At 54.7% G+C, this 19,691-nt stretch overlaps 2 protein-coding genes across 3 annotated transcripts in view; one reads left to right on the top strand and one right to left on the bottom strand.

Annotated features, from left to right (window-relative positions):
• SULF1 (sulfatase 1) overlaps positions 1-11,574 on the top strand; it is a 67,883-nt gene extending 56,309 nt beyond the window's left edge. For both annotated transcript variants that reach the window (XM_038766500.1, XM_038766501.1), the window contains 8 exons: positions 947-1,043; positions 1,684-1,778; positions 2,464-2,529; positions 5,598-5,773; positions 6,779-6,921; positions 7,714-7,837; positions 8,939-8,972; positions 9,968-11,574. In XM_038766500.1, coding sequence (XP_038622428.1) covers positions 947-1,043; positions 1,684-1,778; positions 2,464-2,529; positions 5,598-5,773; positions 6,779-6,921; positions 7,714-7,837; positions 8,939-8,972; positions 9,968-9,998 — 766 coding nt within the window. In that variant the 3' untranslated portion in view covers positions 9,999-11,574. The remainder of the gene's footprint in view (positions 1-946; positions 1,044-1,683; positions 1,779-2,463; positions 2,530-5,597; positions 5,774-6,778; positions 6,922-7,713; positions 7,838-8,938; positions 8,973-9,967) is intronic.
• A 3,784-nt stretch (positions 11,575-15,358) lies between these two features.
• SLCO5A1 (solute carrier organic anion transporter family member 5A1) overlaps positions 15,359-19,691 on the bottom strand; it is a 45,022-nt gene continuing 40,689 nt past the window's right edge. The window contains exons 10-11 of the mRNA XM_038766530.1: positions 18,960-19,024; positions 15,359-17,488 (exon numbers count right to left, since the gene is read on the bottom strand). Coding sequence (XP_038622458.1) covers positions 17,079-17,488; positions 18,960-19,024 — 475 coding nt within the window. The 3' untranslated portion in view covers positions 15,359-17,078. The remainder of the gene's footprint in view (positions 17,489-18,959; positions 19,025-19,691) is intronic.

Here is a 19,691-nt window from a genome sequence, read left to right on the forward strand (position 1 = left end):
GAAATTGCCAACTCTCCTGGTTCTTTACCCATCCACGTGTGGGGTTTGGGGAAGCAAAGGCTGGCTCCATCCACACTTGGGGAGGTTGGGGTGAGGAAACTGGCCAAGGTTCCCTGGCTTGGGCGGGTGGGATGAGCATTGGAGTGTGATTTTGTTTCCAACCACACTGGGATTACCCCAGGAGTCTGACCCCTCCTGCCAGGCCCTACCCCGTCCCCCTGGATTTTAAGCATCAAAAGTCCCCTTTTAACCTCTAGTTCTCGCTGTCTAGTAGTGAACCCTGCTTTAGTCTTCGGGATTTCGCACCATTCGAGATTCGTTTTCTGACCTTCTCATCCTGGAGTAGGAAGCTAGATTCTGCCCTAATCTCTCCTCCCCACACATTAGCTCAGCCCACCCCACCCCCTTTCCTTTGGAATGGGACATTTGGCTGTCATTTGGACGTGATCTTGACCCCAACTTCCTGAAGCGCCACAGTTGGGATGCTTCATTTTCTGCTGGTTATCCCCTCCAGGGGTACCAAGAGCATTGGTCTGAATCTCCTTCCTCTGTCTCCCCATTTTCTTCCCTCTTCCTCTCTCCTCCCTCTGTTTCTTCCCTCCTAGTCACCTTCTTCCCCCAATCCCTCCATCTTTCCTCCCTTTCTCCCCCTGCAATCACTGCTTCCTCCTCCCACTTATTTCTTGGTGGGTTTTCCTCGGTTGTAATCCCCAAGATGGCTTTCGTTCCATGGCTTCTACTTCCGAGTGAGACCCTTGCAACCGCCAACCTGACTTGAGAGGGGTGCTGACTGGGGCGGGGGGCCTATAGACCCCACCACTGGCCCTCCCCTCCCTGCCCAGAAGCCTTGGTCTCTCTCATGGCACTTGGCAGTGCTGCTCACTACTCCTGGCCAAGACAAGGGAGTGGCATTCTTCATGGACTCTGCCGTTTCTCTCTCTTGCAGGTGCTTCATTCTTCTGAATGACACGATCCACTGCGAGAGGGAGCTCTACCAATCCCCCAGGGCGTGGAAGGACCACAAGACCTACATCGATAAGGAGGTGAGCCCTCGGGGGAGGGAGCCACAACAGTCCCCTTTGCAACCCTGAAACAGCAGACTTCCCTTCTGGTACTAGGCCCAGGCATAGGTCATGAAACGGGGCACGATGCTGTATTACGGACTCATAGAAAAGTTCTCTGTGGAAATCGCGGAACTTAAAGCATTTCCCCGGGGTGACCCAGAGCCTCCTATCCCCTGGGGCTGGTGACCAGAGCCGAGAGCGAGAAACCAACACTGAGGCATCAAGAGCTGTGCCTGTCCCGGCTGGGATGAGCCGTCTGGGAACTGTGCTGTCCGGCAGAGAAATGGACAACTGACCACCTTCTGTTCCTTGTCGTTCTCTGGAGCAGGGATATGGGTGGGATTTCTTGAGGGATCCCCTCTTGGCCCTGTGGTCTCTCAGCGAGGGCCGGGGAACAGAGGCAACTTTGGATTCAGGGAGATGATCAGAGCTAGTTATGTTGGAGTCGATCCCATGGCCTGCAAACGGGAGACCCTCCCTTCCTCTCCCATGGCCCTCCACCGTAAAGCTGAGGTGCGAGACCCTTGACTCACAGCCGACCTGAGGGGACAGACAGGAGCCAGCGGGGGTCTGCATTAGGCCGGGTGGGCCTCTCAGACTGTCCGTCAATGTGTTCCAGATTGAAGTACTTCAAGATAAAATTAAGAACTTACGGGAAGTGAGAGGCCACTTGAAGAGGAGGAAGCCAGAGGAGTGTGACTGCAGTAAGCAGAGGTGATTGTTTCTCGGGGAGGGGCAGGGGTGGCGGGAACAGAGGCCGGAGTAGCGGCGGGGGCCAGGGGTAGCAGCAGAAGTAGCCTGCCCGTGTTACCGCTAAACAAACTCATTAGCTGTTTACATTGGCTCAGGCATCCACTAGTCCCAGCCCAAAGCTGTTAAGTGATACAAGAGTAATGAGTTGGGCTGAGAAATAAAAGTGTAATATGGCGTGAGTCGAGTCGGAGAGCAGCTGTTAAGTGCAGCAGAGCCCACCCGGCTCCTCTGGGGAAGGGGAATGGCCTGCTTCTTCGCAGTGCCCACACAGAGAAAGATTCTCATGATAATAATGATGGTATTTGTTAAGCGCTTACTATGTCCCAAACACTGTTCTAAGTGCTGTGGTAGATACAGTGTAATCGGGTTGTCCCACATGGGGCTCACATTTTTCATCCCCATTTTACGGATAAGGTAACTGAGGCCCAGAGAAGTGAAGTGGCTTGCCCAAAGTCACAGAGCCGACAAGCGGCAGAGTCAGGATTAGAACCCACGACCTCCGACTCCCAAGCCCGGGCTCTTTCCACTAAGCCACGGTGCTTCTCGTACCCCACCCCTGCCTCTGGAACCCTGGATTCCTCAGCCTCCAGAGAACAAATTCCGATTTGCAGAGCAAACGCTGACCCTTCTCTCCTCTTGCCCGTAGCTATTACCACAAAGAGAAAGGGGTGAAAACCCAGGAGAAGCTCCAGGGTCACCTGCATCCCTTCAAGTGAGTGAGTTGCCGCTCGCCGCTCGGACCCGGGGCCGGGGAAGGGGATTGGGGCTCAGGCGGGGACCGGCAATGAGTCTTGGGCCTTCAGAAAGGGGTCTGCTGGCCTCCGGGGCCGGGTCAGATGGCCGGAATGGCAGTTAATGATGGCATTTCATTAATTCATTCAATCGTATTTATTGAGCGCTTAGTGTGTGCAGGGCACTGTACTAAGCGCTTGGGAAGTACAAGTTGGCAACATATAGAGACGGTCCCTACCCAACAACGGGCTCACAGCCTAGAAGGGGGAGACAGACAACAAAACAAAACATGTGGACAGGTGTCAAGTCATCAGAATAAATTGAAATAAAGCTAGATACACATCAGTAACAAAATAAATAGAATAGTAAATATGTACAAGTGAAAGGAGTAATAAATCTGTACAAACATATATACAGGTGCTGTGGGGAGGGGAAGGAAGTAGGGCGGGGGGATGGGAGTAAATGACAGGGAGATGGTCAGTTCAAAAACAACCCCCATCCCACAGCCTTTTGGGGTAGAACAGGGAAAACCTACAGAAAGCCAGGAATCAGTTGCAGGAATGAGTGCATTTGGCCAAGTGGGAATCAATCAATTGATCAATTGTATTGTTTGAGCGCTTACCGTATGCAGAGCAGTGTACTAAGTGCTTGGGAGAATAAAATACAACAGTATAACACACACATTCCCCGCCCACAACAAGCTTACAGTTTAAAGGAGGGACAGACATTAATATAAATAAATTACAGTTACGTATGTAAGTGCTGTGGAGCTGAGTGGGGAGTAAATAAAGGGAGCAAATCAAGGTGACGCAGAAGGGAGTGGGAGAAAAGGAAATGCGGGCTTAGTCAGGGAAGGCCTCTTGGAGATGTGCCTTCAAAGGAGGCTTTGAAAGTAGGGAGACCAGTTATTGGATATGAAGACGGAGGGCTTTCATTCATTCAATCGTATTTATTGAGCACTTACTATGTGCAGAGCACTGTACTAAGCGCTTGGGAAGAACAAGTTGGCAACATATAGAGACGGTCCCTACCCAACAGTGGGCTCACAGTCTAGAAGGGGGAGACAGAGAACAAAACATACTAACAAAATAAAATAGAATATGTACAAGTAAAATAGAGTAATAAATATGTACAAACATGTATTCATTCATTCATTCAATCGTATTTATTGAGCACTTACTGTGTGGAGAGCACTGTACTAAGCACTTGGGAAGTCCAAGTTGGCAGCATATAGAGACGGTCCCTACCCAACAGTGGGCTCACAGTCTAGAAGGGGGAGACAGGGAACAAAACAAAACATACTAACAAAATAAAATAAATAGAATATGTACAAGTAAAATAGAGTAATAATAATAATATATAATATTACAGAGTAACAATATTAGAGTAATTAAGAGTAATAATAACCAAAGCAGCAACATTCTTTCCAGGCCAGAGGCAGGATGTGGGTGAGAGGTTGGCAGCGATACAGACGAGACTGAGATACAGGGAATAGTTTGACATTAGAGGAGTGAAGTAGGAGAGTAGCAAGGTGATTGAGTGCTTTGAAGCCGATGGTGAGAGTTTCAGTTTGATGTGGAGGGGGATGGATAACCACTGGAGGCTTTTGAAGAGTGGGGAGAGATGAACTGAACATGTTTGTAGAAAATGAACGGGGCCACAGAGTGAAGTAGGGATTGGAGTGGGGAAAGACAGGAGGCAGGGAGGCCAGCAAGGAGGCTGATATAATGTTCAAGGAGGGGTAGGAGAAGTGCTTGGATTAACACGATAGCAGTTTGGATGGAGAACAAGGGGTGGATTTTTTAGCGATGTTGTAAAGGTCGAACCGACAGGGAAGAAATGAGAGCATCCGGGGGCCGTGTCCACCCCCTTCCACAACTGGAAATAGCAGCTGGAGGAACTGAAAAAACAACAGCGAGTCCAAACAGAAATAGATGTGGCTCACTTTTAAATGCTGAGGCCAGGAATGAAAGGCAGAGTGGCCTAACGCCATTATCATTACAGTTACTCAGTTCGCAAATGACAAGGGTGAAGTTGGGTGGATATGCTTCTGGGGTGTTGCCGGAATTAATAAACAAGAATAATATTATGATGGTATTTGTTGAGGCCTTACTATGTGTCAGGCACTGTTCTGAGCACTGAGGTAGATACAAGATAATCAGGTTGGTCACAGTCTCTGCCCCACATAGGGCTCATGGTCTTAATCCCCATTTTACAGATGAGGGAACTGAGGCCCAGAGAAGTGAAGTGACTTACCCAAGGTCACACGGCAGTCAAGTGGCAGAGCTGGGAGTAGAACCCATGACCTTCCGATTCCCAGGCCCGTGTTCTGTCCGCTAGGCCATGCTGCTTCCTACAGCTGCTTCCTATTTGGAAAAAGCTTCCTGGGGCCGGGTGGGAGGGGTGAGGAGGAGGAAGGAGGGGAGAGCAGCTCTGAACAGGCCGGCCCCTCCAAGGAATGTCAGACAGTCCGACTCGAGGAGACAGGGAGGAAGTGTTCTGCCCCGCCCCGGGAGAAATGTGGTCGTGAGAAATAGAGAAAGCCGTGACCACCTGGTACTCTTTTTCCTCGTAAAAGCGGAAAGGCCGCCTTCATTCTTTACATCTGGGTCCGTGTCGCTTAGGGTCTTTTGGGGCTGGGGTTGGCGGTTGGGAATGCGCGGCAGGCAGGCCTACATCCTGAGACTTTGGAACCGAGACCCTGTGCAGGGGTGGGGAAGGGAAGGGTTGGCGATAGTGGCAGCGACTGGGGCGGCACAGTGCTGCTACACACTTATCCCTGCCTGTCGCATTCCCACTGGGGCACAGAGTGCCACGAGCAGTCAGATGGGAAGGAGTCCTGGGACATTGCCGGGGCCAGTGAGCTACACCCCCTCCCCACCACGGCAGGCGGAGTGGCCACTTGGGCAGTCGCTGCGGCCACAGCCCAGGGCTCCAGTAGGCTGAGCGATCAGAGACGTTCCTGGGTCGGGGCCTCCTGCGGGCTCTCACACTTGACCTGACGGGTTCTGGGTCCCCGAGGCTCATGGGGGATTTGACTGCAACCAGGGAGGCGGCCCAGGAGGTGGACAGCAAACCGCAGCTCTTCAAGGAGAGCCGCCGGCGGAAGAAGGCGAGGAAGGAGAAGCGGCGGCGGCAGAAGAAGGGCGAGGAGTGTAGTCTGCCCGGCCTCACCTGCTTCAGCCACGACAGCAACCATTGGCAGACGGCGCCATTCTGGAACTGTAAGCGCCTCCCTTTCCACCCCTGACACCGCCCGGGTCCCCACGGTGACATGAGAGCCAGGACCATGCCCTCCCTCTGCCCATCCGCCAAGCTGGCTCTCTTCCTCCCTTCAAGGCCCTGCTGAGAGCTCACCTCCTCCAGGAGGCCTTCCCAGACTGAGCCCCTTCCTTCCTCTCCCCCTCGTCCCCCTCTCCATCCCCCCCATCTTACCTCCTTCCCTTCCCCACAGCACCTGTATATATGTATATATGTTTGTACATATTTATTACTCTATTTATTTTACTTGTACATATCTATTCTATTTATTTTATTTTGTTAGTATGTTTGGTTTTGTTCTCTGTCTCCCCCTTTTAGACTGTGAGCCCACTGTTGGGTAGGGACTGTCTCTATATGTTGCCAATTTGTGCTTCCCAACCGCTTAGTACAGTGCTCTGCACATAGTAAGCACTCAATAAATATGATTGATGATGATGATGATGACAACTCTGGCCGCCACTGTGGCCATGGGGCAGACCCTAGGCGGGGCTGGCCCTTCTCCTTCTCTCCTCCCGCTTACCAATAATAATAATAATGGCATTTATTAAGCGCTTACTATGTGCAAAGCACTGTTCTAAGCACTGGGGAGGTTAAAAGGTGATCAGATTGTCCCACGGGGGGCTCACAATCAATCCCCATTTTACAGATGAGGTAACTGAGGCCCAGAGAAGTAAAGTGACTTTCCCAAAGTCACACAGCTGACAATTGGCAGAGCTGAGATTTGAACCCATGACCTCTGACTCCAAAGCCCATGCTCTTTCCACTGAGCCACGCTGCTTCTCTTACCAACATCCCAAACTCTGGGGCCACCAGGACGAGCATCTCCCAGCGGGTCAGAGCGGGCGGACATAGATTCCGCTGGCCTACCCAGTGCTTAGCACTGGGCCTCAGGCTCCCCTGTCCCCCTGGGGCCTCCTCTTCCCACGCGGAGCCAGGACTGAGCTTCCATCTGCTCCTCTTTCGGGCAGTGGGATCCTTCTGCGCCTGTACCAGCTCCAACAACAACACCTACTGGTGTCTGCGCACCGTGAACGACACCCACAACTTCCTCTTCTGCGAGTTTGCCACCGGCTTCTTGGAGTACTTCGACATGAACGTCGACCCCTATCAGGTAAGATCCCACCCGCTCTCCTTCCGGAGAGAGAAACCCATCCACGGCCTCTTTCCACTCAGCCCCTCTTACCTCACATCACAACTCCCCTACCTCAATTCCCAGGCCTCACGCTTCGTTCCTCTAATGCCCACCGTGGCTCAGTGGAAAGAGCCCGGGTTTGGTCTAATCCCAGCTCCTCCACATGTCGGCTGTGTGACCTTGTGCAAGTTGCTTCACTTCTCTGAGCCTCAGTTCCCTCATCTGTAAAATGGGGATTAAGACTGTGAGCCCCACATGCGACAACCTGATTGCCTTGTATCCCCCCAGTGCTTAGAACAGTGCTTTGCACATAGTAAGTGCTTAACAAATGCTATTATTATTATTATCATTATTATTATTTTATTATTCTCACTGTACCTTGATCTCATCTATCTCACCGCCAACCTCTCGCCCATGTCCCGCCTCTGGCCTCTGACAAATGTTCACTCTCCTCGCCTTCAAAGCCTTACCAAAGGCCCATCTCCTCCAAGAGGCCTTCTCCAACTAAGCCCTAATTTCCTCTTCTCCCACTCCCTTCTGCGTCACCCTGACTTGCTCCCTTTCTTCATCTCCTCTCCCAGCCCTACACCACTTCTGTACATACCTGTAATTTAATCATTCCTATTCATGTTTTTCTCGCGCTCAAAACTGGCAGCTCGTTGTGGACAGGGAATGTCTGTTATGTAGTTATATCATACTCTCCCAAGTGCTTAGTACAGTGCTCTGCACACGGTAAGCACTCAGTAAATATGACTAATTGACTCTCCTCAGCTCACCAACGCGGTCCATACGGTGGAGCGGGGTGTTCTAAACCAGTTGCATGTGCAGCTCACTGAGCTACGAAGTTGCCAGGGCTACAGACAATGCAACCCGCGGCCCAGGAGCTTGGAAACAGGTATGGCCCGTCATCCTCCTGATTGCCCTGCAGCTTTGTTGCCCTCAGAGCGAGTCTCAGGCCCGGGAACATCTCTCACCCTTAAACCCCGCCGGAAAATCCACCCGGGTCATTCAGTGCCCGGACGCTACCGATACCCCCAACTCCCCTCCACCCAACCACCAGGCACAGTTTCAATCCAGACTGGTGCCTGGAGCCAATAGTGGTCCCTGGGATGGGAGAGAGATTTCTGAGGGTTCGGGGTGAAATTCAACTTTGTCTCAGGAAGCAGTCAGAGCCTGTTGCTGACCAAAGCCGGACTGACCACCCGGAGTCCAGCCCCCTCCCCTGGCTTGCTCGCTCCCTGTTCCTCTTCTTGGTGCTGATTCGGTGCTTCCTTGGTGCCAAGCACTGTGCTGGGTGCTGGAATCAAAGCAACAGCAGGGCCTAGAAGAAAGAGCATGGGCTCGGAGTCGGGAGGACTTGGGTTTTAATTCCGGCTCTGCCACTCGTCTGCTGTGGGACCTTGTACTTCAGTTTCCTCATCTGCAAAATAGAGATTCTGTACCTGTTCTCCCTCCTCCTGAGACGGGAGCCCCATCTGAGACAGGGACTGGGTCCAACTTGATTTTCTTCTATCTACCCCAATGCTTAATACAGTGTCAGGTGCATAGTAAGCACTTATCAAATACCACAATTATTATCTGGCTCAAGCTGACAGTCTAAGAGGGGTCGAGGGCAGGGAGCTTAGATTTTTGTCTCCTCACCTGACCCCAAGGGATGTCCGTGTATTGAGAGAGGGGGAGGGACAGTTTGGAGGGGTCTTTGAGTGCTTACTGAAGAAAACAGCCAAACCTGAATCGGAGGATTCCCAGCCTGGGCTAGACCGGCCCTTGAGATGGGTTGTGCTGTCAGAAACAGATATTTGGGTAGGAGTGGGTAGGAGCTGGTCTCATCCCTCACCCCTCTCTGTCCTGTCATATTCTCCTTCCCTAAAATGCGGGCTCTGCGATCACAGAAGGATGGGGGTCCCCGGGGTCGCCAGGGTCGCTGGGGATGGGCTGTGCATGGTTCTAACGCTCACCTGTCTCTAACGCTCACCCTTGTGTCTCCCTACGCCAGGAGGTCAAGGCGGAGGAAGTTACGACCCACACAGGTACCCACTCCCCTTTTGCCACTCAGCAGCTCCTTCCCCGTTAACAAGGGCCAGGCATGCTCCGCCCCAGGGGGTGGTCCCGGGTTCCAGATCTGCCACATTTGCCAAGCTACCTTGCCTGCCGTTAGGCTGCCCTGAAGCGCTGTCTGGGTCTGAAGTGGGTTTGAGGGGGAAGCCGGCTCCCCGCTGGCGGGTGGCATGCCTGAGGGGCCCGGCCGGCCGACAACAACCTGGTGCTGCCCAGGGAAGCCCACGCTCGGCCGAGGCTGATGCATCTGGGGCTTTTCCATGGCCCTCTCCCAATTACTGGGTAGATTTCTGTGTTTCCCACGGGCCAGTGGTAGCCCTTCGGGACAGGCTGGGGGCCACAGTGCCAGGGGGGCGGAGAAGGGATCAGTGCCTAGAGAGGACATATGGCAGAGATATGAGCAAGGAAACGGCGAGGCCTGGGAGGGGAGGAATTTCGGTTCAGGGCGGAAATAGTGGAGAGACGCCTGGCCCAAGGCAGCGGCAGCTACCTGGAAAACGCTTCTGGCTGAGGTTAAGCTGTTGACTTCCCACGCTGCACCCAAGGGGTGGGGACCGGGTGACATGCCCACCTCTGCCCATTCACACTCAGTCTACCTTCGGGGAGGGCACCTTCCAGGGGGGAGTCTTGGCAGCTGCTCCTTTCGTTATAACAGCATCTTAACCCTGCTTGGTCAAAGGAGGTGGGCCTGTGCTCCTCTGCTCCCCATAGGCCAGAGGCCCCCAGCAGTCCCCTGGACACAGAGGCTGGTCTGCTGGGACTGGCTGGCCAGGTGGTTCAGGGCCCAGGGCTAACTGGTCAATTTGGGGCTGAGGGCAGGCAGGTCTGTGTGGGGCCTAGGGCAGACAGATTTGTTTGGGGCTGAGAGGCAGCTGGTCTCGTTGCTTGGATGCAAACGACTTGCCCGTGCCCCGGTGTGGAAGGTTTCCCGGCCCCTGACGATCACGAGGTGTTTTGTTTTCCGCAGACGGCAGCTATGGGACGGCTGGGAAGGTTAAACCGCCGCCGCGGGTCTCCGAGGACGCCGGTGGGCAAAAATGGGAAGACGGGACAGAGTGTGCACAGACTGACTCAACCTTAGACTTTGAGGCCCAGGCGGCCAGGCCGGGCCTGGGCCGTGAAGGCCGGTGCCCCTGGGGGGGATTTGTGCTGCCCGACGGTGACCGCCAATAAGATTTAAACTGTGGGGACGCGGCTTCTGCCGGGCGGGACTGTTGCCAGAGAGCCGCGGCTGGATGACTCTGGACCGCCCGGCGGGGGCCCGGCCATGCCACGCCCAGAGCACCCCTGTCATCACGTAATGACCCCCCTCCACCTCGCGCTGGGCCCGGGCCCAGCCTCCCGTGCACTGGAGCACCGCTGAACTGAGCAACACGTGGGGGATCGGAGGCCGGGGGACTCTACTGGAGGGGGTTAAGGGGTTTGGTGCTGAGCTGGAGGCCAAGCATCCTTACCCCCTCTAAGCCTTCGAGGCTTAGGATGTGAGAGAGGGGCTGTCTGGAGATCACCCCCACCACCACCCTGGCAGGGTAGCTGGGCGTGCCAGTCATTGCACAGTGGTGGGGGAACCCACTCAGATTGCTCTGGAGGGGCAGAGAAGAAAACACCAGCCAGAAAGGCCCTCCGCTGCCAGTTTCCCCTCCTTCACCTCCCCAGCCCCGAGCCCCTAGACCCCCAACCTCCCACCCACCGCCCCGTGCAGATTGGGTCAGAGCACAAAGCTCATCCGTGCTGCTTTTCATCCCTGGCTCGCTCATAAAGGTCACGGTAGCCACTGCCCGGCCGAGCTTCCCGCAGATGCAGCTTTGCAGCTCGACACCCATGGACCCCTGCTTTTAAAGCTTGCGAGTTTCCTCCAGAGGAAGGTCGCTTGTCCGGCTAGGAAATTGGTCTGTCCCAGGGTCCTGAAGACTCCCAGTTTCCCCGGAGAAGACAGGGCATTTTTGGATTCGCTCTCCCCATTTTTGCAGAGTGCCACCACCAGTGCCGGCCTTCGGCCTCCGGCTTTAGTTTCAGCCCTGGTGGGGTGGCCGAGGAAAGCCGGAGTCCGATTGAGAGAAAAAAGCCCAGATAGGTCCTTCCAGCTCGGATTGGCCCGCAGGCTTGCTTCTGACCTCTCACTAGCCACGCAGGGACGGGAAAGGGGTTGGCAGAGGGAGCCCACGGCATCTCCCCATGGGTGTCTCCGGACCCTGGGGCTCACCGTCCCAAAGGGAACACTCCCATCCCGCTGGGTCTCCCCTGGCCCTGGCTCCATTCTCTGGTTTAGCCCGGTACGGTTTTGACGGCTGAGGCGGTGCAGTCCTTTGTGTTGAAGGGTCAATCAGAGGGAAAGTTGGAAGATTCCGTTGATTCCTGGGCGATGTCACGGAGGAGCGGGACTCGGTCGGGTGCTGAGTGACAGGCCGGGCGTATTTATGGTCGCGGAAGCTGCCGTGTACATAGGGTTTGGGTCCTTAGGAGGCAGATGGTGATTTTTCCATCCTGTACCTTTTTGTAGAACGACTCCGGCTTCAGGAAAGTGGAGAAGCAGTATTTCTGAAAATAAAAGGTGTTTGAATTCCCACCGCTAAACAGTCACCTCGGCCACTTGCGTGGGGGGCATACTGGCGGCTGGGGGGCTTGGAGAGAGCCTGAGGGGCCTGTCTTGGGCTCCTGACCCCCGGCCTGAGATGTTGATGGGGGTCGGGGTGGGGCCGTGCCTGCCCTGCCCGAGTGACAGCGTGGCTTAGTGGAAAGAGCACAGGCTTGGGAGTCAGAGGACACGGGTTCTAATTCCAGCTCTTCCACTTTGTTGTGTGACCTTAGGCAAGTCACTTCACTTCTCTGGGCCTGAGTTACTTGATCTGGAAAATGGGGGTTAAAAGTGTGAGCCCCACGTGGGACAACCTGATTAACCTGTATCTATCCCAGTGCTTAGAACAGTGCTTGGCACATAGTAAGCACTTAACAAATATCACTATTATTATTATTATTATTACGCCACCATCCTTGGCTCCAGAGGTTCCCAAGCAGCCAGCTGGTCACCCAAGCGTGGGGCACCAGGGGGATCGATGACCAACACTCTCTGTCCCGCCTCCACCAGGGGCATGCAGTCTTGTGCCCCAGGGTTGTTCTCTGTATGCCCAAGGCCGAAGCAGCCAGAACCCAAGGCGTGGAGGAGGTAAAGCACAGGCAGCCTTCTCAGCTCTGGTTCACTGCTGAGGAGGTCTTGGGGTGGGACTTCTTTCCAGGGGTCCATTTGCTCCCCTTGGGAAATGGTGGTCTCAGTGGGCCACCTGCTGAGTCCATTTTAAGCAAGCCGGTCTCACCAGGGAGGAAAACGTGAGCTTCATAGGCTAACCACAACCTTCCGTCTTGCAGCCAGGTTATTTATTCATTCAATCATATTTATTGAGCACTCACTGTGTGCAGAGCACTGTACTAAGCGCTTGGGAAGTACAATTTGGCATCATATAGAGACGGTCCCTACCCAACAACGGGCTCACAGTCTAGAAGGGGGTTATCCCTCCCTCCCAGCCACCACCCCCCTTTCTGGCTATCACCAGAAGACCAGCTGGTGGGCAAGACCAAGAGAAAAGGCAAGGTGGGTTAACTAACGCCATTACCCCAGGCCCCCCAACCTGCGGGCCTGGTTTCCAACCCTGCCGTGGGGCGGTCGGTCCATCTGTCCTGTGCCAGCAGCCGGTCCTGCCCCTGTAGGAGGGGGCTGTTGCGACATTTGGGGTCCCGGTTATTCTGGGAGCATCCCTTGGGCAGGACCAGCCTCCGGAGGACAACAAACCGGGAGGACAAGACGAGGAAGAGGACAAGCAGCATGGCACAGGTAGGACCGCCCTGCATCAGCATGCTGGCTCAGCCACTTGGTGTCATTCTTATTATTATTAGGGGATTACTATGTCCCAAGCGCTGTACTAAGCTCCAGGGTAGACACAAGCTTGTCAGGGTGAATGAAATCCCTTTCCCACGTGGGGTTCACAGTCTAGATAGGAATAGGATTTTTTTTTTTTAATGGTATTAAGTGCTTACTAGGTGCTTACTGTTCTAAGCGCTGGGGTAGATACAGGGTAATCAGGTTGTCCCACATGAGGCTCACAATCTTCATTCATTCATTCAATTGTATTTATTGAGTGCTTACTGTGTACAGAGTATATATGTATATATCTTTGTATGTATTTATTACTCATTTTACTTGTCCATATTTATTCTATTTTATTTTGTTAATATGTTTTGTTTTGTCGTCCGTCTCCCCCTTCTAGACTGTGAGCCCGTTGTCAGGTAGGGACTGTCTCTCGATGTTGCCAACTTGTACTTCCCAAGCGCTTAGTACAGTGCTCTGCACACAGTAAGCGCTCATTAAATACGATGGAATGAATTCTAGCACAACCCGAACCAGGGCTGCCCATCTGCCCACCTGTCCGTATGTCCATCCTCCCTCCCTCCCTCCTTCATTCCCCCATGTGGCTCAGCAGGACCTGCCCTCGGACACTCGTTTAGTCACCGAGGCACTTCCCCGCTACTCACCGCCCCTGGCTCCGCCAGCCGTTGGCTTTCAAAGCGGAAACGGGGGGCAGCAAGGGAGGCCTTCCGCTGGGAAGTAAGTGGCCCGGTAGAGCCTGTGGGCCACAGAGGGGTCTTTTGGCACCGGGCAGAAATAGCGCTATGTTCTTTGCAGTGTGGCAGGGACCTTGCGAGGCCTTGGAGTTGACACAAGATCATCAGGTCGGATCCAGTCACCCGGACTTCGCAGTTTAACGGTGAGGGAGATGAGGTACCTTGTTTCCATTTTACAGATAAGAACACTGAGGCCTAGAGAAGTGACTTGGCCAAAGTCACACAAGCAGGCAAGTGGTGGAGAGGGGATTTGGACTCCGGTCTCTGGCCTCCCAGTCCTGTGCTCTTTCCACTTGGCCGTACTGCGGGTCCAAGTTTGGCCATCGCTGAGTCCAGGCAGGGAATGAGTGGGCCCTGTGGGAGAAAGTCCATCTTTCACCCCAAGGTTAATTCTTGGCTCTGTCTGGCAGCAGCAGGAGGTCCAGGGGAGCAAGGGTTTGGCCAAGGGCAGGGGACCATGCCAGCACCCTCTTGGCCTGGCCCAGACAGGCTGCCCCAGTAGACCCAAGGTCCAGCATTGCCTTCAGGAGTTTGGGGAGGTGTGTGGGTGTGAGGAGTCCTGCTCCTTGAACTCACATCCCCTGCCCCATCCCTCCACACCCAGCTTACAGTTGGGGGGCCCTGGGATTAGCCCTACCCCATGGGAAGCAGCATGGTTTAGTGGAAGTCAGAAGGACGTGGGTTCTAATCCTGGTTCCCCCACGTGTCTGCTGTGTAACCTTGGGCAAGTCACTTAACTTCTCTGGGCCTGTTACCTCATCTGTAAAATGGGGATTGAGACTGAGCCCTATGGAGCACAGGGACCGTGTCCAACCTGATTAACTTGTATCTATCCCAGTGCTTAGAACAGTGCCTGGCACATACTAAGCACTTAACAAGTACTGTAAGTATTTACTATTATGGAGAAGGGGCACTTATTGCCAGCTGAGCCCCGAGCTAAGACCAGCTGGGCCAGAGTATGTAGTCTGAGAAGGAGACAGACAGGCAGAGATAGAAACTAAGGGAAGCAGCATGGCTCAGTGGAAAGAGCCCGGGCTTGGGAGTCAAAGGTCATGGGTTCTGATCCTGGCTTGGCCGCTTGTCAGCTGTGTGACTTAGGGCAAGTCACTTCACTTCCCTGTGCCTCAGTTACCTCATCTGTAAAATGGGTATTAAGACTGTGAGCCCCACGTGGGACAACCTGATCACTTTGTATCCTCCCCAGCGCTTAGAAGAGTGCTTTGCACATAGTAAGCACTTAACAAATGCCATTACTATTATTAAACAGATGCAGAGAAAGGGAAACAGATCCACAGATCCAGAGTAGCAGCATGACCTAGTGGGAAGAGTCCGGGCCTAAGTGTCAGAGGACTTTTGTTCTAATCCCTACTCAGCCACTTCTCTACTGTGGCCCTGAGCAAGTCAATTCACTTCTGGGCCTCAGTTTCCTCAACTGTAAAATAAGGCTTCAGTACCTGCTGTCCCTCCTGCTGAGACTGTAAGCCCCATCTGGTAGGGAGACTGTGTTTGATCTGATTATCTCATTACCTACAGTCCTTGGCACATAGTAAGTGCATAAATACAACGATTAGCACCATCACAGAGAGGCAGCCAGGAAGAGACTGAGAAACAGGAGACAGACAGACAGCGATAGTCATAGAAAGTGGAAGGCAGAGGTAGAGAGGGGGGGGCAGACGGCAAGAAGGGATGAAAAGGGCAAAGACAGAGTGGAGGCGGCAACCTGGTTTTAGTCAAAGAACATGCTTTTATTTATTCAGTGCATCAGGTTTTGATTTTGAAGTCCCAAGTACTCACGAGTCTGTAACCAGACAGTTTACAGTAACTGGCAGTGGCGCCGGGGATCCATAGAGTGGTCGGTTGGTTGTGCATCTCTTGGATGTCCCCCAGTGCCTGCCAAATAAGCGTGAACTTGCCCCGATTCCAAGTGATCGCTGCTTCCCAGTACACCCAGCCCCGAACTGGGGGACGGTTCCTTCCAGCTGGACAGTGAGTGGTCAGTGAGGCAGGGGATGGGGGAGCAGGAGGCGGATAGTGGGGACCCAGCCTGCCCACCTGTAAACTGTTAACAATGATTTTTTGTGGGCAGCCTCAACCGCCCGCCTCCCCTCTGTCCAGTGGGCTGAGTTCCTGCCAATATTTTTCCTTTCAGGGTTGTTCTTTTCAGCCACCTGTCTGCCTGACCTCCCAGGACTGAGACGCCCCTGGGCCGGGGGCAGTCAGAGGTGAATATAGCTGCTAGGATTTCTGTTTTCCTTCCCTCCGAAGCCTGAGATGGACAGACCTGGGCCGGGCCCCCAACTTGCCACCACCTCTCCCCAGGAGCCACCTTAGGGCAGTGCCGCCCATTTTCCTTCACTGCCACAACGAACCAACCCCACTTGGTGCAGAGCATTCAGGTAAGGCGGCCTTCGCTCCCTTTCCGCTCTGGATTTTTGCCTAGTTGGGGTCTGCTACTGGGGAGTTGATTATTGTCTCAGAAACTTGACCTGGGGTTGGGGGGGAGGTGGGGGAAGTGAGCTAGAACTGGCACCTTCTAATAATGAAAACAGAAACTAGCTGTTGAATTGGCTCCCGTGAGCACACCTGTAGAAAGCAGCCAGTTTAAGAGCAGCTGGAGGGGCCTGTTGGGCTCCGGGCTGCCCTCACTGAGGGGGGAAAGGAGGCAAACTCCCAGCCTGAGTAGGCGGCAGCTGGCGGGGAAGAGGGCCTCAGTCTGCTTAGACTCAGCCCAAGTCGAAGCTCCCCGACCTGCCTAAAAGACACTGTGGTTGATTCAAGTTCAAATGCCCATGACAATGGCCCCCGTGAAACGGATGTATTTTTCTAGGCCCTCATCACCTTGCCCTCTGATGTGGTTTTTCTCCTACTTTTTCCTCAGCTCCGATGGCCACAAGGTAGCTGATCCCAGCGGGTCTGAGGTGATTCTTTCCCGGACCGGGTTTCCCTGCTCACCGTCGCGCCGAAGAGATCACTGTCGTATATCCCCGGAAGGCCTCCGGAAAGTCTCTCATCGCTTCTCCGATGGGCCGGCTCAGGCCTTGCTTCCTCCCGGAGTGACGTGGCCACTTCCCCCATTACCGCTCCTTGGGGTCAGAGGCAACCCACCCGCTTCCTTATGGAAAACCCCTAAGCGGTAAGGCGATCTGGAGTCCTCGGGAGAACAACCAGAAGCAGCGGGCAGCCATTTGGGATGCTCCTCCTGGCCCTGGCACTCAAACTGCATAGTGGCATCGTGTTGTTGTGCTTTCTAGCGGAGGGCACTGACTGGGCGAGGCAAAATTCTCAATCCGTCATGCCCCGCCTCTAGCCTGGAGGGAAGGGGCGATTCCAGCCCCCCAGGCTCCTGTTGCCACGAGACAGCGGCTGGCCCTGTGCCCGACCGGACGACGGAGCTGCTGTCACCCACCTTGGAATGCCGGCTTCCTGTCGCCGCAGTGTGGGCCGCAGGGGGCGAGGGGTGTCCCTCACGGGCCGGGGAAAGGTGGGGGTTCGGCGCCAGGGTACGTCTGGGCCGTGTTGGGGATCCCCCGGGCCAGGCCACCCTCCTCCGGCAGGAGCTCGGGCCCACCGAAGGCCGGGCAGGACCGTGTCCGGACGTGGCCGTCGGCCACCACCACCTCGCTGACAGTGTGGAACGCCGCCACCCTGGGCTGCGCCCCGCGTAGCCGCTCGTCGCGGCACCTGAGTGAGTACCAGGCCAGGAAGATGAAGACGAAGCCGACGCACTTGAGGCCGGCCGCCAGCCCGAAGTAGACGAAGCGGAAGGAGGTGACGTCGTATTCCCAGCAGGAGCCCCGCACGCCGCACTCCTGCTGCCACAGCATGCACGTGGTGTCGATCACCGCGCCGAAGTAGATGGGGGTCGGAATGTACGCTGCCGAGGAAACGCAGAGACCCCCCCGGGGACCGGCGTCAGCCTGTGCGCTTGACGGACGGACGGGAGGAGGAAGGAGGCTGTGGGGAGGGCAGGTGAGTCGTGCTCGGTCAGCACAGTGGGGGGAAATAGGGGGCCTGGAGTGGTCAGGGAAGATGCGGAGAGAGGTGGGTTTGGTGTAAGTTCAGAAAACTCATTTCCTACTGGCACTGTAGTTGTGTTTGTTTCTTTTACAGTGCCAAACACAGCGACTGCAGCCGTGGAGGCAGCCTCTGGAAGAAGGGAGAACTCACCAACTGCTTTGCGACCTATCGTTCCCTCTACGAACCCTGATGATCCAGGAAGGTTTGGAGAAGGTCCGGGGTGGGGGGGAAAAGACAGGGCTGTGCCTTCCCCCCCACTCTGCCAAAATGGCATCTTCCTGTTGCTGGCCTTGGGTTAAGCCCTCTTCTTGTCCCCTGTGCAAAATGGCCAATTTTTTGGCCATGCATCTTGGTCCAACCCAGTGGCTGACACATTTTCTCCCCGGAACTGGGCTTCGGTGCCCTGCACGATCCAGCTCGGCGGAATGATTTTCCCCAGGCTGGAGGACAATGTACAGTCGGTCCGGTCTGCAGGGACCCGTGTCCACTACCGGCCACGGCAGGGAGATGCCCTTCCTGCAGTTACATGAAGTCAGGGCACCCGGTCGCCATCCAAGTGGCCACCGGAGAGGCGGTCATTGGCACCGCCCCTCCAACCCAGGCCTCCACTTTCCTCCCCAACACTCCCAGCCACAGACACCAGACGCTTCCGTGTTATCTAAACAGGGCTTCATCCTCAAATCTCCCATCTCCACCTGACTTTTGCTCATTCCCTTCCGCTGGATCAGAGCACTTCCCCTTCTGAAAGCCTCCGAGACTGTCCAGGTCACATCCTGCCAACCACCACCTAAGCACTTGGGCATGCAGACCAGATCGATTTACATACTCTACTTGTCCATCTTTCCATTCTCGCTTCTTCCACGTTTCCTAGTTTATTTTGGGTCTGCCCTCCGCCCTCCCCCCCGACACCTTCTCCTGGAGGGCAGGAAGTGAGTGAGCGTGCGTGTCTGCTGATACTGATACTCTCGTATTCGCCTGTGCTCTCTTTGTCAATAGCGTCGGTTGGATTGGAATCAAAACAGGAGAAGGCTTGATGGGAAATTGTCCTCATCGCATGATGCCAGTTTCATCGGGAACAGACCCGACCCCAGGAAGCGAGAAACATTTTCATCCTTCAGCGCCCGATGGGACCCCTGTCAGCGATTCCCTACATACAGTTTCAGACTGTGGTGGGGATGACCCATACCAAACCCTGTGGGGAAGAAGAAACCACCTGGGGCCCATCCACCTTCCTTCCATCTACTGATTTGAGTGGGACAGAAGCCGGGACAGTAGGCCCGAACAGCTTTCTACAGATGAGATGAGCCCTGATTCTTGGGGAAACTTACCAAGCGTGCGGAGTAAAACAAATTGCATCCCCAGCGCAAATGGTCTCTCTCCATCCTCCACGGACCTGCGGGGACGGAAGGCTTTTGGCCCCACCACACCATCCACCCAAACCCTCCCTAATTTGGCCTCCAAACTCTCCTCCACGATTGATACTTCCCACACCTACTGCTACTTTCTGAACTGGGAACAAACCCTATCCTCTCCCGCTTTGTTTTGGGTGGGGAGAGGGGTTTCCCAGGCCTGGTTTTGAAACTCATGAGCTACGCTGGGTGCCGACTTGAAGAAACTGTCTCCGATGAAGCCATGAGATTTCCTGGTCCCAGAAGAGGTGGGGATAGAGGGAACGGGGTGGAAGACCTTTGGCCCCCTGCCACAAACTGGCCCCACCCCTGCCCCTCAACCGGGCTACCCCCAACTGTGTAAAGAGAACTTCTGCCTGGTTTAAACAAGCCTGTACCCGCTGGACAAAAACCTCCTTTCCCCCTCTTACCTACTGGCTCCCTTGACCCCCCTAGCCATTCTCTCCAGTCCATCCATGCAGCCCAGCCTTCTCCCCCACACCTCACTTACTCCCCAAATCGTGCAGACCACACACTCCTTCTAGAGAAGCAGCATGGCTCAGTGGAAAGAGCACAGGCTTTGGAGTCAGGGGTCATGGGTTTGAATCCCGGCTCTGCCAACTGTCAGCTGTGTGACTTCGGGCAAGTCACTTAACTCCTCTGTTCCTCAGT

Source organism: Tachyglossus aculeatus, chromosome 25, assembly GCF_015852505.1.
Source record: "Tachyglossus aculeatus isolate mTacAcu1 chromosome 25, mTacAcu1.pri, whole genome shotgun sequence".
Classification (NCBI taxonomy): domain Eukaryota; kingdom Metazoa; phylum Chordata; class Mammalia; order Monotremata; family Tachyglossidae; genus Tachyglossus; species Tachyglossus aculeatus.